Here is an 18,292-nt window from a genome sequence, read left to right as displayed (position 1 = left end):
TTTACGCTTGTCAAATTTTGGCGTTATTGTCGAGGATTGGCAATCAATAGTATTTGAAATATTTTGTAGTGCTAATTTCGGAACTAGCTTTTAATTTTAATTTTTTTATTTTTTTAGTTTTGTTATGTTAACTTCTCTTCAAGATTTATTTTGTTGAAGAAATCTTGACGAGCATATTCTTAATACTGAACTCTAAATGTTGTAAAGATGGAGTACAACCAGCCTAAAAAAATGGTTGAAGAGTTAGCAGCTGAACATTGTCAGTGGTCTACTATGTGTTTTAAATGCGGTGGAAATCATCTATGGGTTAATTCTCAAGAAGGTAGATATACTTCCTATGGTTCATATTTTGAACACTCTCACTCTATTTCTAGTCTGCATGGGTATGAGGATTCATATGGGCACAATTCTGACTTTGGTTGTGATAAATACCCTTATTATGACTGGAATAAAAGCGAAGTGAGACAACCACCTCAAGGGGAGAATGGCAGTTTATAAGAACTTATGTATAAGTTCATAAATAAGGTGGAAGAGAGATTTACACAAGATGATGAAGCCAATAACAACCTAACAATGCAAGTGAGTCAAATAATAAGTACACTTTTAGAAAACTCATTGCATTGTGATGGTGAATATATGAAGGAGATACCCGGAGAGAATGAGCCTACCCGAGATGATATACATCTACAGATAGAGTTTTTCACTCTACAAGAGGACTCTGTTTCAACTTAAATGATTGAAAATGAGGCTTTGGTTGATCATAAAGCAATACAAGAAGAGTTCAAACCCCCATCCACCTACCCACAATTGCAATTTTTAGTAGAAGAAAATGAGGAACAAATGGTCTTGGACTTACTAGAGCAGTACTCACATGACCTTTCTTCCTAATTTCTTATTCTAACCTTGATCATGTGGATTTCATTTTTGGGGATTTACAGGAATATACATGGATTGATCTCGTAAATGAATGTAGAAACAAGCTGAGTATGATCCTACAAGAACAACCCACCGCTCAAAATGAGGCCAAGAAAGAAAGGAAAGAGCGGGTCTTGCAAATATCCTTAAAGGACTTTGGCATGATGAGCTCCACAAAAGAATCCTGAGGAGAGAAAGCGAAAAATGCATTCAGAATTAGGGGTAGAGTTCACAAGTTCTCATAAACGAAAAACGTTCAGGGGAATTTTCTTTACCTCTTGCCTTTTATTTGTGTGTCATGGGGATATGCCCCAATTTAAAGTATGGGTAGGGATGTAAATATTTAAATAACTGTTTGTTTTCATTTCTTGTGTGTGTTTTCGTTTCTTTTGATTGAAATTTTTAAAGTCGAAAAAAATAATATTTTCCTTAGGTAGTGTAATAAATTCCCCTTGGTTTTTCTTTGTGCCGCGGTTCTTTTCCAAGGATTTTGTTTGAATCGGGTGTAGTTAGTTATTTTTTAGGAATAGAAAACCTTATGTTGTGCTTTGAAATGAAAGCAATATATCTTGACCTTATTATGCCTTGAGAATAATATGTGCTTTAGTTGTGACGCTTAGGCTCAGTTTTTGACTCTTGTATAAGTACCTTAAATTGTATGATCTTAACTTTGCTTAACTACTTTGATTAGAGTGTCTTGATGAGACCGATCCTGAGTGAGTTTGGTGCCGTGTGTGTGAGATTTTGTGTATTATGTGCACTGCATTTGATGTCTAAAACTTGCCTCGTGTGTTTGCAAAGTGAAATAGCAGTTTTATTCAGTCTCGGAAGTGATATATGCGTCTCTTTGTTGAGCCAGTTATATTTTGTACCCATCTAATTGTTATGTATCTTAGTTAACCCCTTTGATCCTATAATCCTATTTCCTTGGCAACCACATTACAAGCGTTACCCATTTTACCTCTCGCGAGAACTTGAAATTGTTATGAACTTTGTAAAAGCAAAAGTGTGGGGTGTTGCTTTGGTTTTTGAGTGAAACTAATGAAATAAGAAGAAAGGTGCATTATTTTGAAAAAACAATAAGAGCCACTTGAATTGGAAAAAAAAACAATTATATATATATATATATATATATATATATATATATATATATATATATATATATATATTCATTGTCGTGCAAATATTCATTGATAGTGGTAACTTTTGATGTAATTGTGCTTAAAGAAGTTGGGAATTGACATATACGGATGTGAAGGTGGAATTATGGTTTGGCATAAGTAGGGAGTTTTAAATGGTTAAACTGTATGTATTAAAGTGCTTAAGGAGGTATAGTCATGCTTATATCCAAATATATCCTACGCATCCCGCAGCTTACATTACAACCAAATAAAGTACTACTTGATCCTTAACTGAATGAGCTCAATAAGTAGAGTATTACATTACGGGCAAGCTTATGGTACGTCGTTTGTGGCACATGAATGTTGTTTCTGAGAGTGAGTGAATTCTTCCTATCTTGAGTTCTTAATTGTTCTTAAACTTGATTGTGTGTGGAACTACTCTCTATTATTATGTGAGGGCACTTGTTTCATAAATGAAAGGTAATGCCATTGATCTCTGTGTTAGAGTAAGTGAGCGGGTTGTGAAAAATGCGTGGTGGTGTTGAGTCAACTCTTGAGGCAAGGATGTTACAGTATTGTACTTAATTTGTTCTATTATTTTTGGTGTGATGAGTTAGGAGAGTTGTTTAAAAAAGGTCGCGTCTTTGTGAAGTGTAGTTTGATTACCCGAGGACGAGCAATGGGTTAAGTGTGAGGTGTTGATGGTAGGCTATAATCCCGTATCTTAGTCACTTATTGCACTCTAATTTACTGTATTTTAATTGAGTTTGACCTTTAATCGCTATTGTTTTACACAAATTGAATATTTTATGCAGTGTAGGAGTGATTCCAAGTTATTTAGATGTTATGAAATGCATTCATGCTATTTTAGAGTTTTGAAGTCTGAGTAAAAGCCCAAGTATTAAGTTGGGATCGTGTTCGCGGATCAACGGATGATAGTGCACTTTAAGAACGAAACGAAGAATCGAGCAGGCATACCACGCATTGTCTAGTAAAAGTCACATAACCTTTGGCTCAGAAATCCGTTTGGGCTCCACAATATATCGTTGGAAATCTATTTAAAAGGGATGCAACTTTCATGTTTTACATTCTTCCAAATTCGCCACTGATACCATCCAGGTGTACGAGCGCGCACTAGGCGCCCATGAGAGGCAGTGTGGTGTGAAAAATGCACGACCAAGTACGCGAGCAGGACTACAGGTGAGCGGCCGCGCATGTCCTATCCAGGAAGAGTCCTATTTCTCTAAGAAAATGGTAGTTTCATCCGGGGTTTATTTTGGGGGGCGGCTTAAATACACAAAAACATCATTTTAGAGGGACTTTGGACGGACTTTTGACATACTTTAGACCTAAGGAAGCTAAGGAGAAGAGGGAGAAGCAAGAGCACAAGGATTTCATCCTTCATTCCTCACTCAAGATCCGGGTTTGGATTGTATTTATGTTCTCTTATACTTTTGTTTCATTTGTGAAGAACTTCTCCATGTCTATGGAGCAGAACACTTTCAATTTTGATGGATTTGGTGTATTGATGGTTGTTTGTGGATTATAACTCTATTTTTATGTATTTGAATCGTTTTTGGAAGATTTAATTGTTGTATCTATGTTCAGTTGTTCTTGTAAGCGAGAGAGGCATAACTTGTGATATATTTGCACTATATTGTTGGTTGAGTTCATAGATTCTTCTAAGTAATCGAAAGAGGCTAGTTGAATCCTTGTTTAAACCTAGGTAGGAGGATAATCGAAAGAGGTTCTCCTAAAGACCAATCTATTACGAATTCTTGCATATCTTCATCGAGCTTAATTTGGTTCATATTGTGAGGTTGAGACTTAATCGAGAGAGGAGTTTCTACTAAACAATTGTACTGATAATTAAGTGAATTCAAGAGACTCACTTGAAAATTAGAAGTGAATTATCTAAAGTTAGATCCCGAACAATTATCTTGCATCTATCCTATCAACCCATATTTTCTTCCATTGATAACTTTCTTGGTTACCTTTGTTGCGATAGTCATTAGTCAATAGCTTTAGATTCGTAGTTAATTGTAGTTAAAATTCATATAAATCTCCATTGTTCATTATCATGGATAGCAATCTAGCTATAAACTACGATTATATTGTTTAACTCCAATCCCTGTGGACACGATATTATACTATACTATCTTTGACTAGCAAGCACAATTTTAGTGTGTATTTTGCGCTCGTCAAGTGGAGAAGATAAAGCTTATCCAGGAGCGACTGTTGATAGCTCAGAGTCGTCAGAAGTCATATTCTGACGTGCGACGACGAGACTTAGAGTTCGGGGTTGATGGTGTCGCCTATGAAAGGCGTGATGAGGTTTGGCAAGAAATGCAAGCTTAGCCCACAGTATATTGGGCCTTTTAGGATTATTAGAAGAATGGGCCGAGTTGCTTATGAGTTAGATTTCCCCTCGGAATTTGAGTCTGTCCATCCGATTATTCACGTATCTATGCTACGGAAGTGCATTGGGTATCCTACGCTAGTGGTGCCCACTGATGATGTACAGATCATAGAGGACTTATCGTATGATAAAGTTCCAGTTTATATACTAGACCGACAAAACCGTAAGCTATGAAATAAGGAGGTAGCCTCCGTGAAGGTTTTATAGAGAAGCAAGAACATGGAAGAGATGACGTAGGAAGCGGAGGAAGAAATGAAGTCTAAATACCCCCACCTATTTCAAACTGAATATATGGCTCGAGATGGGATACTTCAGCACAACCCTATTCATACAAATAGGTCATCAGGTAAGCTCTTATTTTTTACTTTCAGTATTTATGATTGGCGGCCGTGTGAGGCCAAGTTTTGCTATTTATAGACATCGGCCATGTATGGTATGTATAGTATATTTTCTAGCTGCATGCAAGTTGGTTTTAGGCTAGTGTACGGAGGAGACTCTGGCGAAATTTTTCCAAGTCTGTAAGAGTAAATATTCTAGGACGAATGTTCCGGGGGGGGGGGGGAGATATTACAACCGGTACTTTCATGTTAGAATGCACCTTAAGTAGATCGATATAAGTCGGAGAGCTTAAGGACCTTTACCAAGATAATGATGAATTAAAACATATGTTACGGTAGTATCATGAGGGTTGGAGACTAATAAGTGCATCAGTCAACATTAGAGGACGAATATTCCAAAAGGGGGGGAATGATGCTACACCACGTATTTTAGTATGTAAAAGTACGTCGTACGCAAACTGATGTAAGACCAAAAATGATATCATCCTTGAAAGTATATAACGTAAGTTAATCATGTTACCTTGGAGGTTATAAATATTGAAGATCGTGAACAACAAGTACAAAGAGAGTTGGAAGGTTCAGAAGATAAAGGAATTGAAGAAAATAATGTTTCGTCGAAAATCGACAAGTTGGGAATGTTATAACACGTACCTTTGGGGTGATACTAGCGTGATTAACATGATAAGAGTTTTATGCTATGAGTTATTTTAGTCGTATGATATTCATGTGTTAAGTTTTGAAGTCAAGCGAGTTGTGGAACAAAAGTCAATGAAAGTCATCACAAGTTACGTTCATAAGTTTTACAAAATTTTGGTTCAAATGTCATTGCACTTTTATCCCAATATACTTAGAGTTACATGGTATCCACCCATAAAATTTAAGATCTATGAGTCGAGTTTATAACACATTAAACCGTTTATCAATACAGCATCAGAATAGAGAGATATATGCATTTTTGCGAGACTGTGTAGACTGCATAGGTGACAAATGGGTGTGTCACCTACTTGCTTAAATGAGAGGACTAAATATGTTCAAAAAGGGGCCAGTTCGGCAAAAGAGACCTTTTAAAGGCAGATTTCCTTCATATATCACACTAATTAGCATTAAAACAAAAGATAAGCCCCTGTAAATTCCTCCCAAAAAAATTCAACACAAACCCTAAATGATTTTCTCTTTTTTTCATGTTCTAGTTGGAGGAAAACCTAAGGGTTGAAGAACCAATATAGGAAATAAGATATTCACCAAGTAATGTAAGTATACTGCTCTCTTGCATCCATTTTTTCTGCTAGAAAAGTTTAGGAATTCGTTCTATAATTGTAAGAACTCACGGGACAGTGATCGGAAGTCGTAAGTTTGAGCTATTCAACTTGTAGTGGACTGTTTTGTGGGTTGTTTCATGTTGTTGTTAGATTTTGTGTTTTTCTACTATTTATGTAGTTTTATAGGAGAAAGGGTGCTGAGAAACACCACATAAATATGGGGTGGTGGGCTGGTCATTCGTCGTAACAATTTCGGGTTGTTTGATGGTTGTCGTTTATGAAGAGATTGGGGTGTGTTGGGATGTTTTGTGGTATTTTGTGATGGATTTAAGGTAGGAAAATTATGTATATATGTTATTATTGTTGTGTTCTTGTGTTGTTGGTGTTATCTCAAATTGGGAGGAAGTAAAGATTATAGGAGAGATCCTGCCCGTTTTAATATAAAATAAGCTTGCCGTTAGTTGTACGGTAGTTGTACCTTTCATAACTTAATAATAATATTATTATCATTGTTTGTAGATTAAGGTGCGAAGAGACGAGTTCAACGGGTTTATTGGAAAGATTGTGATAAGGTATGTTAAGGCTAAACCTTTCCTTCATTTTGGCATGATCTCGTAACTACATGTGTTTGATAACTAGACAATAAGAGAAGTTCGTACTACTGAATTTATGTACATTATCCTAGTCTCATAAGTTACACTATTCTCCATTATCGGGACTTTATATTCAGTTAAATATTGTCTTCTTCTGGTAAAGAGAGAATAGGGTATGTGTATATATATATATATATATATATATATATTACAGTATTTTTACCATTATCGAGCTATAATCGATGGGTAGGACCCTATTGGGCAATCTCTGATCAGATGGTGAGTTATATACCGAGCCTATTGTGGGTGAGCGCCTATGAGCGAGCCCATAATGGCTGAGATACCGAGCTTAGTATGGCCGAGCGCCTATGAGCGAGCCTACTACGGCCGAGAAGTTACACATACCAAGCCTTATAAGGCCAGACAACTATTTTACTTACTATATTGAGAGAGTTGAGTTAGTATCAGTAGGTAAGTATATCTTCATATCATCTTTGTCTCTCAGTTACTTTCAGTTATTATATTTTCAGTTCAGTTTCAGTTCAGTTATTCTATTGCCTTGCATACTCGGTACATTATTTCGTACTGACGCCCCTTTTTTGGGGACACTGCATTTCATGCATATAGATAGACAGATGGGTAGACCTCCTAAGTAGGTGCTATCCGAGTTTATCTTGATCGGTAAGCTCCACATCCTTCGGAGTTACCGGGTCTAGGAGAGAGAGAGATTGTATGGGTAGGCCGAGGCCCTGTTCCGACCACACTACATCCATCAGTGGAGGCTTGTCGACATATCCTGTCAGTTAATGCACTATGTTTGGGTTGTAGGTCTTGTATGTATATTTTCTTTTTGGTTTGTCAGTTGTAGTAGTTATGACGGCCTTGTCGACCCACCTTTATATTGATGTTTAGTCAGAGCTAGTCTCCGTTCAGTTTTATATTTTGTTTCACTAATTGTCTTGCAATGTGGCCCCATGGACAAAGTATGACATTGTATGTTCAGAGTCCCTCAGTCTCAGGTTGGTACGCTCGGTTAAGTGAGACACCAGGTGCGGGTCTCGCCTCCCTAGGTTTGGGGCTTGATAACTGAGATATTAATATCTAAATTTCATTGAGGTTTATTATCCTTTAAACTAACCCGTGCAGGTACTCAATCGAGGTCAGGTTCAAGAATTAGGTCTGAAAGCACGTGTTGCACTATTTTTCCCTTCGACCGATTTTTTTCGAAGTGGGTTTTACGGCAAGATTTTTAATGAGGCAACAGTAAGTGTGCTACTCTAGTTTTGAAGACCGTTCAAGCACTGGGGACTGCCCACATCAGATCATCAGTACTTGAGCCCTCAAAATTCGACCTCAAGTACTAGGGGACTATCACACCCTGAATCGAGATTCGAAGATCTGAGTTCAGAAATTTCGAAGACAATTTTACTCGACATCAAAAGCCAAGGCTTGAATAATAGGATTCATTGTAATGGTCAAACGATCAAGTGAATCATGTCCAGATAGTTCATTTTCACCATGGTGGATAGTTTTTGTATCTTCAATTATTTATACTACATTTGAAGTAATAAAGTAAGAAAATTTACCTTACATGAGCAATGTTATCTCTTTTTCACTTAGAATAATTATTGGGTTCAAAACCTTCTAAGCCTTCGGGCCATCATTATCCGGAGGCATAAAACCAAAGGCAATAAGAGTCCACGAGACCGTGCCCAATCATCTAAAGACCCCTAGGCTTACGGGTCATCCCGAATTGGGGACTGCTATCCGATAGTAAGATTGGGAAAATCGGACTACTAAACCTCAAGGGCACCGAGCCTACAAGGCGGGGCCTAAATACAAAAGGCCACAGCCAACTTAAGGTACGAAGCATTGGAGCTTCGATCCCGATGTATAAACCACTCGGAGACGTCTCAGTTCGTAAATATAAAAAGTAAGGTCCTTACATATTTTAAGTCTATAAAGACTATGTATGATCTGATTGAATCAATCAATTTCGAATTACGGCCAAGGAAAGGGCTGCCATCGGCAAAGATTAAATGTGTTCGGATAAATTATTAGTGTCACGACCCAAACCTATGGGCCGCAACGGGCACCCGATACCTTACTCAATCGAGTACCAACATAACATATCATTCTTATCGTACTTTCACTGGCAAATGGGCCAAACGGGCCATCATGGGCAAACCAGAATGAACATGGGGGAGTACTCAATATAGGATGACCCAACCTGATATAATACCTTACACATGTGACATACGGGCCTATAAGGCCAACATAATCATTTGTAAACTCAAAACATAAGCCGACAAGGCCATACAAGTATTAGAATACATGACATTTGTTTACAAGCGTATAAGAGTACATAGGTATTATAAAGGTCGGGACTAAGCCCCGCTATACCAATCAATACATGTCCTAATTATACTGACCAAATAAGCAACTCCGGAGCAAATGGTGCGCACCAACATCTTCCGCTGAGCTGATAGACTTCATCAAGCCTCTGAGGGCATCCCATCATATCATCTCGGCCACTGTAGGAAATATCATCAACGTAAACCAGCTGATCAGGTGGTGTATATATAACGTCGTAACCTTTTCCCATATCCCATATGTATGTATGTATATATATATATATATATATATATATATATATATCGTATATAACACCGTCTGGTCATGGATCAATGTACATGTATAAATGAATGCAATGCATGAGAAGTATGTTAATAAAATCTCTCGGAACGTCATAAGACAATTATACCTCTGATTAATATCATAAAACATACGTTATCAACTTACATATTTTCTGAGACCCATGAACAAACGATAGAATAATAAGACATATGGGAATTCAAGAACATAGACATCTCTAATACTTCTATGAATAGAGTCATTTATGGAATTTGTGCATTTGCTCGTTTTGTTCGTGTCATATAGATCATGCCAAAAAGAAAGAAGGGATAGCCTTAACATACCTGAGCTGATTTTCTTGACAATTCCTCTAACACATGTCAATTGCGACAACACGTAACGATGGATCGAAGTAGGGGGAAATCCGTATGATATTCTTAAGAAAACTTGCTTTGTACTCCCTTAGAATCGCAAAATCCCGCTCCTATTACGCAGTATAATTTCGTATGAAAATTTTTGATTCAGATCGTTACTTGCTGAATTCCTAGCCACCTCTCTTAATTTAATCCACCTCTATTTTTGAATTTAGAGGTCTTATACCTTAGTGGGTGTGGGCCCCACTAAGGTGATGACTTAGCCTTAAATGTGACACCATATAAAGTGAGTATAAGAGTCATCAATTGGCTTCTAAGGGCTGCCACGTTTGGAGATATAATACTTATCCAAATATTTGGATTAATTATTCACTAATCACTTAATTAACTTGTGAATCTCCCATTAATCAATAATTAACCAATTACCCATATAATTAAGAATTATCTCAAATTACTTAAAATACTACCCACTTTTAACATACCTTATACACCTTACTATCGTGGTCATGTGGTACCTTGTATGGTACTAGTCCATAAATACGGGATATTATAGCTTGGACCGTATTTTATCTCAAAATGTCAAACTTTGACGAAACTCATTTCTTTGATTCGCTTACCCTCTCACCTTCATGAATTTATTTATCACTTGTTTGGAATAGCATAATGCTTATAATTTCAAAATAATCTCATTCCCGGACTTAGGTCGATTAACTTACGACGAAACTTTTAACATACGAAAATGCGGACTGTAACATCTAATTTTCGAGATTTCATCAATTTACTTATGGAATACTTTCACGTACAAAAGCATGGGGTGTAACATCGTTTTCCCTTTTTGGAACATATGTCCTCGAATGTTGACTGATGCAGTTATCATTTTCATAACCCATATCTCTTGTGAATACTTTAATACTCTCTTTTCCATTTCAGGCAACAAATCTGTGAATAAATCCAAAGGCTAGGGCATTTTCCCTTTTAGGCCTCTTTCTTACACCATTACTTGTGTCAGAATCCATCCAATCTCGTAACTCTTGCTACCTTCTATCATGCAGCTTGTACAACTTTTTCCTTGTACGTGCGCCTATGCGACTCTTCTCTCATTTTTTCCTCCAGTTTTTAGCCAATATCTAGGCGTCACTTTATAAGCATATATAGAGCTTGAAAAGATGTCTCTTTGGGCATTTATAGGTGTACTGAAGTTCTTTGCTCGATACTTCGTTGAACTTACGAATATTGCTATATCTTATTTCATAGGCCCGGTTATCCATTCGTATGACTTTACTGCATCTAGGTAGGTCATACTATACCATAACTCTTACTTCGATTTATCGTTACTAAGGTCTGCTACTGAACTTCAGGTTACTTTCATTGCTTATCCCATATGTATAAATCTAAGTCCTTTAATGCTTCCTCATTGTTGTTTAAGAATGACGGCCTAGTCTCACCTTATACTTTGTGACTTTTGTCCATCCATTGTTGATTCACCTCAATATTGATCTACAATATACCACTGATAACTTGAAACTTTTTACGTAATACCTTGCCACTAGGGCTTATGTGCATCGAGGAATATTTGAAGTGATTTTTCTAGTCCACTTAGTGGTGATATTGTACTTCAATAACCGTATTTTTATAGCATCCCAATATGATTCACTAACGTGGGTATTTTAATTCCGTAAAATTCATGAAATTCTCTTCAAATCATTACTCAATTGAAGGCCTAAACATCATCCTTTATTTACCACAATTACACTCTCATTCTACTACCAGGGCAGCATTCCATCTCTTCTAAATGCTACTAGTCTTAGACTCCTTTGAGTTCATTCAGGATATACTAAGCTCTCTATAACTTAGAGAAACCATCAGCTCTCTTGTTTTCATGGGCTTAATCCTGAGGAATTATCCATTCTCGTCACCTTCTCACTCGCCCTTTCTTATCCTTACTCCTGTCTTTTAGAACCTTGTCGCTTCACCATACAATAGCTTGCGACCTACACATATCTATTTATATTACTCGCAACCTTTTAACTTGCTTACACTATAAATTTCATTATGTTATTCTAGAACATCAAGCGAGACATCGCATCGTCTCTAACTCTTCTTTACTCTCTTGGCTAGATCTCTTTGTACCTAGAAATCATAGGCTGGAAGATATGCTACTGACGATGCCGCTATCATTCTTAGATACTGAATCCCTGCACTTCTAGCCTTTTATCCGAAGTATGGACTATTCATAACCTACTGCATTTGAGTATCTCGTACGTTGTTCATCTTTACCTTACTTATCTTAAAGTTTTGCATCACATCTTTTATCTCTTTCGTGACCTCCCTTCCACATAGGTACAATTCACATCCACAACTTAAACTTCTATTATAATACTTGCACCTCTTTACCTAATTCGGTGAGAGCTTCACACTGACTTCTTATGAGGTTGGTACTCTTCTAACTAGATTTATCGTAGAGCCATTACAAAATATGGCTATTGTACTATCTCTCTTGCACCTCTAATATTAAGAGTGATTCTGTAATGTTCTCAATCACGATGTCCATAATTTCCTGGGTCCAATAATCAAACTCCTGATTTACTTAGTTGAAGTAAATCTTTAGTTTCCTCTTTCCTCTGATCAACCTTTGTGTAGGCTTAAGCTATCTTCTGATCTGCGGCTCATGGTATTAGTTATTACTTTAGCCTTTCATGGGCGCTATGGAATATCCATGATACCTTCATCTAACAATTCAATCCTTTGTCTATGACCTGGACTCAATTTCTTTCTTTTAACTTATACCAGAGTCTTCTACGGCTGTATAATTGCCAACATATATGCTGCATGAATAATGCTTCTAAATATTAAGTGCGTTCATAACGTAACTAACTCTGGATCATTAATCACATAATTCCTTTTGTTCCTTCTCAGCTTTCTTTAAACATAAGTTATTACTTTTCCTGGTCTTCATGGCCCCTTGTTGCATGCATACTTAGCTTACCTTAGTGCCCACACATATTGGAATTCCATACAACCTATATGATCTTGAATATTACTTATGATTTTACTTCCCGTTCATTAGCCACGATAGGTGCCACTTTCTATAGAGTGCGTACAATGTTGTTGTAAGACTGTTGTTACAAGACCATTTCCTCTTTAGGTCATTGTGCTTAGGTTAAAACCTTCTTCTTTATTTCCTTAACTAGTCTTTCATTGTAGTACTTAAAGAAGCCCCTTTGACTTTTGTAAAAGTGCGAGCTTATTACATCGTATACTCAATAAAATTTTTGATGTTCATACTCACCTATGATTACCTTAGTTACTTACCTCCTCGCCATTGTGCTTATAGGGTTGCTTCTGAACTTATATTTTGACTGTCTTCCTAGTGCCACTCTCTTTTATTCCTGTAGCGTTCATACGGTACCTTTAACTACCCCGACTCCTATTTGAATATATCTCAAGTATTATAATGAAATTAGGGTTCACTATGTTTATCTTGCACGATCTGATGATTTGTCTGTGTCTTCTTGTCTAGCCATAACTAGGATTTTCTTGAATCAACTACTAACTATTTGTTGGCCCATTCTCATATCAATATTCTGTGTAATCTTTCTTGGGTTATTTCCTTTGTCTTAACTTACCTCTCGCACTGGTTCCTTATTTATCCATAACATCCCAGGTAGGAACCCTTACTTCCTTTCCTTAACGTCGTGCTTGCATAACGTTCTAGAATCGTAGCATATCGGTAGGATTTAGTTAAGTACAATCTCATCCCTTTCTCATTTTGATCGCATTCTTCCTTTACCATTCCATAATTACTAGAACCACTTAATTCTAACTTAGTACCACATCACTCCATATTCCCCCATTTAGGATAGTACTAAGATTTAGTGCTACGATTAATCTATGTATAGATGTTTTACCTCTTCATCTTTGGCATCTTTTCACATTATCGATGACCCTTACTCGCCTTGCAGTAATCCTTCTGTACCAAGGATAGCAAATTTCCTTACTCGCGAGGGTGACACTTAGTGTAACTGGCACATGGAGTCCCTTAGGCTTAACTTTGCACACATTGCTTGCTTTAGGGAGCGTCTTCCTGAATGACCATTCTCTGAATTTCTCATGAATCTTCTTCTGTTGTCCATTCTATTATCGTCGGAACGTAATATGAAATTCTCATGATACTGACTATTATCCAGTCACTCAGTCCTTAACTCACATTTAGTTTATCTTGTTCACCAGCCCATACTGATTTCTATTATTCTGGGATCTAACTTTTTCTTCTAGTAATCACGTTATAGTCATGAACTTAATTCTCGAAATGAGGGTATGACTATATGGCCTTTACTCTTTTGTGGTCTCAAGGCCTATCACCTTTCGTCTTTTCCTTCACTTAACTATAGACTCTGTAATATAATCATTTTTTGTCCTACCGTTGCCATCCATGTATCACATTAACTCTTTTCTTATTTCCCGCAAACATTTATGTCTATCACTTTATTCTGAAAACTTTCAACAAGACAAAATTTTGCTTTTAGCTCCCCTCGCACCATCCGCTGGCACTTTGGGTTGCCTAACATTCTTTCTCTACTAGGGACGGGAGCCACATTAAGGTAATATTTATCCGTTCAAGGCTTCCAGTGCATGTCTTTGTAGTACTCATATCTAACTGTACTATTTTAGAGTGCACCATCTGGGTGTCTCACAAGGAGATCTATTAGCATATTTGAAATATCCTTCGGAAATGTCAACTAACGCAAATAATCCATTCACCATTTTGGGTTAATCAAACCCCAGCTGGATTCCTGATGTCCCATCCTTCACTTAAATTACACCTGTTAGCCCTCATAGGGCATAACTGAGATGGGCATGGCCAATTATACATACCTCTGTTACTGTTGAAGGTAATTCAATGTTTCCCTTTCTAAGTGGTAAGTAATGATAATCTTCACTAGCTGAGTACCTCGTACCCTTCTTTATCTTGCTCTTTTTAGTTGTTAAAACTTGTATCTATCTTCTAATTCTCGTTACTTTTTACCATATGGGTGGATAGATATTCATGCCTTAGGGCTCCTTTTCCCGAAGTTCATGTGTCTTAGTATACACACGATATGCTGGAGACCTTACATTTACTCATCATAAGAATTATGAAAAATCGAGTTCCTCTGACTCAACTCTTCCATAGCCATATTCAATATCTTACCAACTGTCTTTCTAGGTGTAGGCATCATCGTATTATGAATAAGATAGAGTTTAGAAATTGAGTTCTTACAACTGAGTTCTACCACACGATTTAGAGTAAGAAGAAAGGGCGATAGTCCTAAATTCCATGTAGCCTCCTACTTATAAGTGTGGTGCACGACACACCCATAAACAAGACTCTACTAGGCACGGCTTGTAGACTCCCTAGGACAGAACTGCTCTGATACCACTTTTATCATGACCCAAACCTATAGGCCGCGACGGGCACCCGATACCTTACTCAACCGAGTACCAATATAACATATCATTCTTATCATAATTTCATTGGCAAATAGGCCAAACGAGCCATCATGGGCTAACCAGAATGAACATGGGTGAGTACTCAATATAGGACGACCCAACCTGATATAAAAACTTACACATGTGACATACGGGCCTATAAGTCCAACATGATCATTTGTAAACTCAAAACATAGGCCGACAAGGCCATACAAGTATCTGTATACATGACATATGTTTACAAGCCTCTAAGAGTATATAAGTATCATAAAGGTCGGGATTGAGCCCCACCATACCAATCAATTCATGTCCTAATTATACTGACCAAATAAACAACTCCAGAGCAAATGGAGCACACCAATATCTTCCGCTGAGCTGATAGCCTACTTGGAGGACTCTCGGCCTGTCTATCGGGACCTCCGGGCATGAAACACAGTGTCCCCAGGAAAAAGGGACATCAGTACAAATAATGTACCGAGTATGTAAGTAATGAAAATCAGTAAATAATAGACATGAGAGAAACATGGAGTAAAAGACTCGACATGTAAGTCTGAATAGCTCTGTGAATCAATTAATATTTAAAATATCATGCATATGCGTATGAATGCCATACCATGCATAGGTATATGTATACATAACATCATCAAGTCTCTGAGGGCATCCCATTATATCATCTCAGCCACTGCGGGCAATATCATCAACGTATACCAGCTGATCAGGTGGTAGTGCGTATATAACGCCGTAACCTTTTTCCATATCCCATATGTGTGTGTGTATATATATATATATATATATATATATATATATATATGTGTGTGTGTGTGTGTGTGTGTGTGTGTGTGTGTGTGTACATAACATCATCAAGCCTCTGAGGGCATCCCATTATATCATCTCAGCCACTGCAGGCAATATCATCAACGTATACCAGCTGATCAGGTGGTAGTGCGTATATAACGCTGTAACCTTTTCCCATATCCCATATGTGTGTGTGTGTGTGTGTGTGTGTGTGTGTGTATATATATATATACACACACACACACACATATATATGTGTATATAACGTCGTCTGGTCATGGATCAATGTAGATGTATAAATGAATGCAATGCATGAGAAGTACGTTAGTAAAATCTCTCGGAACATCATAAGACAATTATACCTCTGATTAATATCATGAAACAAACGTTATCAACCTACGTATTTTCTTAGACCCATGAACAAACGATAGAATAATAAGACATATTGGAGTTCAAGAACATAGACATCTCTAATACTTCGATGAATAGAGTCATTTATGGAATTTGTGTATTTGCTCGTTTTGTTCGTGTCGTATAGATCATGCCCAAAAGAAAGAAGGGATAGCCTTAACATACCTGAGCCAATTCAGGGTAGCCTTAACATACATGAGCACGGAGAAGTCCAGGACAGGCTCAGAGTGAGTATCCATCGATGAAGGAACAAACACATTCGATTACAATATGCATTCATTCTTTCGCAAATAAAAAGATTAAATCTCCAACTTACAGGAAGAACAAATTTCAATACTCAGAAGCAAGCCTAATGGGGCCTTACTTACCCTGGATGATCTCAATAGCATGTCCTATGCCTCAAAGGTTTGTAGAAACTATCGCATCATCTTTTGCATTTGGCACTTCGCGCTGTATTATATCTGCACCAGAATCTGATAAGAAGTGACTCTATTTCTCTCTATACCTAGGTTGTGAAAGAGACACTAAGGATGTCAAATGTCCTGTTATGGTTCCCTCGAGTTGCACTTGATGACTGCAATATTGAAGGCCAGTTTATCCTTAGCATATTACTCCATGATTTCCAATAGTTTGTGAGACTGCAATGACTATTTCCCTTTCAAAATTACAAAAATGTGAATCAGAATTCCTCTGTTATAGTTGGAACATCCACAACAAATTGCAGAATTAATACTGAAATAAGATTCCTATGTTTGTGGCAGGTTTTGAAATAAAGAAAGGGTGGCATGCCAACATAGATGCAACATGCATACACTATGATCCAGCATTATACAAGGACCCTATGCAGTTCAACCCTTCAAGATTTGACGTACTAATTAGTTCTATTCCTTATTTTTATTGGTAAACTTTGAAATTGTGTGAATACTGTTTAACCACGGAGTTAGTAATAGTCAATTCATATTTCTCATTGCCAGGAAATGCAAAAGCCATACAGCTACATTCCATTTGGATCTGGACTACGAACTTGCTTGGGAATTAACATGGCAAAAGTGACCATGTTGGTATTTTTGCACAGACTAACAAGTGGATACGAGTAAGTCGATATCTTCTAGAGTAGGTTATCATTTTTTTCAATTTTTATTTCTCGTGGATTTCCTATGATGATTAACTTTCGTTTACCGTCATGACTGTATAGGTGGACAGTTGACGATCCAGATCCCAGCCTCGAAAAGAAAGCCCATATCCCCAGATTACGAAGTGGGTGTCCAATAACTTTAACAGACTTGCAAGATGAATAGCAAACTTCTCCAAATGGACCCACTAAGAAGATGCCTCCAGCATAAGCAAATATATTTTTCCATAGCCAAAGCTGCCATGTATTAGTACAGATTATGAATAACGAAAATGTTAGTTGGTAGAGAATAGAAAAACATAATTGTTTGACCAAAAATATAAATCTTGATTCAAATAATTAAATTTATATAAAAGAGGGTTAATCTTAGCTAACAATAATATCCCTAAGATGAGTTCTTAAAAAAATAACAAATACTATGTAGATATAGTCGGACAGTAGCAGCAACATACAATAAATATCCCAAAAAAATCAAAGGCAACAATATAGCATTCGATATTAATGAATAACAATAAATAACATTTAAATAAATAGAATAAATTAATCACCCAAGGAAGGATAAAATAAGTAGATATTCTTTTTGCCAATAATAAATAATAGACAATCCCTTGAATATTTAATTATTCTCGGATCTAGTGGAAAAGTATAGACAAGAATCTTAGTGAAAAAGTGATGTTTATATCTTAGCAATCAGATCCGATTCTCTTTCTCAAGTCCAAGTATGTTTTTTACAAAATGAATATCACATGTCCCCCATCATTGTGTCTTTTTCTATTTATAGGGAACATGTTCCTAAAAAAACCCTAATAGTACAAGTGCAAAGAATATCTAT

General features: G+C 36.9%; 1 protein-coding gene across 2 annotated transcripts in view; it reads left to right on the top strand.

The window, feature by feature from the left end:
• Positions 1 to 17,817, top strand: part of LOC104100057 (abscisic acid 8'-hydroxylase 3-like) — a 31,635-nt gene extending 13,818 nt beyond the window's left edge. The window contains exons 5-9 of one of the 2 annotated variants that reach the window (XM_070195232.1): positions 16,647 to 16,733; positions 16,838 to 16,916; positions 17,090 to 17,228; positions 17,303 to 17,421; positions 17,524 to 17,817. In XM_070195232.1, coding sequence (XP_070051333.1) covers positions 16,647 to 16,733; positions 16,838 to 16,916; positions 17,090 to 17,228; positions 17,303 to 17,381 — 384 coding nt within the window. In that variant the 3' untranslated portion in view covers positions 17,382 to 17,421; positions 17,524 to 17,817. The remainder of the gene's footprint in view (positions 1 to 16,646; positions 16,734 to 16,837; positions 16,917 to 17,089; positions 17,229 to 17,302; positions 17,422 to 17,523) is intronic. The other variant, XM_070195231.1, reaches the window with a different exon arrangement.
• The last annotated feature ends 475 nt before the right edge of the window (positions 17,818 to 18,292 follow it).

Source organism: Nicotiana tomentosiformis, chromosome 2 (genome assembly GCF_000390325.3).
Source record: "Nicotiana tomentosiformis chromosome 2, ASM39032v3, whole genome shotgun sequence".
NCBI classification, from domain to species: domain Eukaryota; kingdom Viridiplantae; phylum Streptophyta; class Magnoliopsida; order Solanales; family Solanaceae; genus Nicotiana; species Nicotiana tomentosiformis.
The sequence above is the reverse complement of the archived record's forward strand: the minus strand, read 5'-3'. Positions and strand labels throughout refer to the sequence as shown.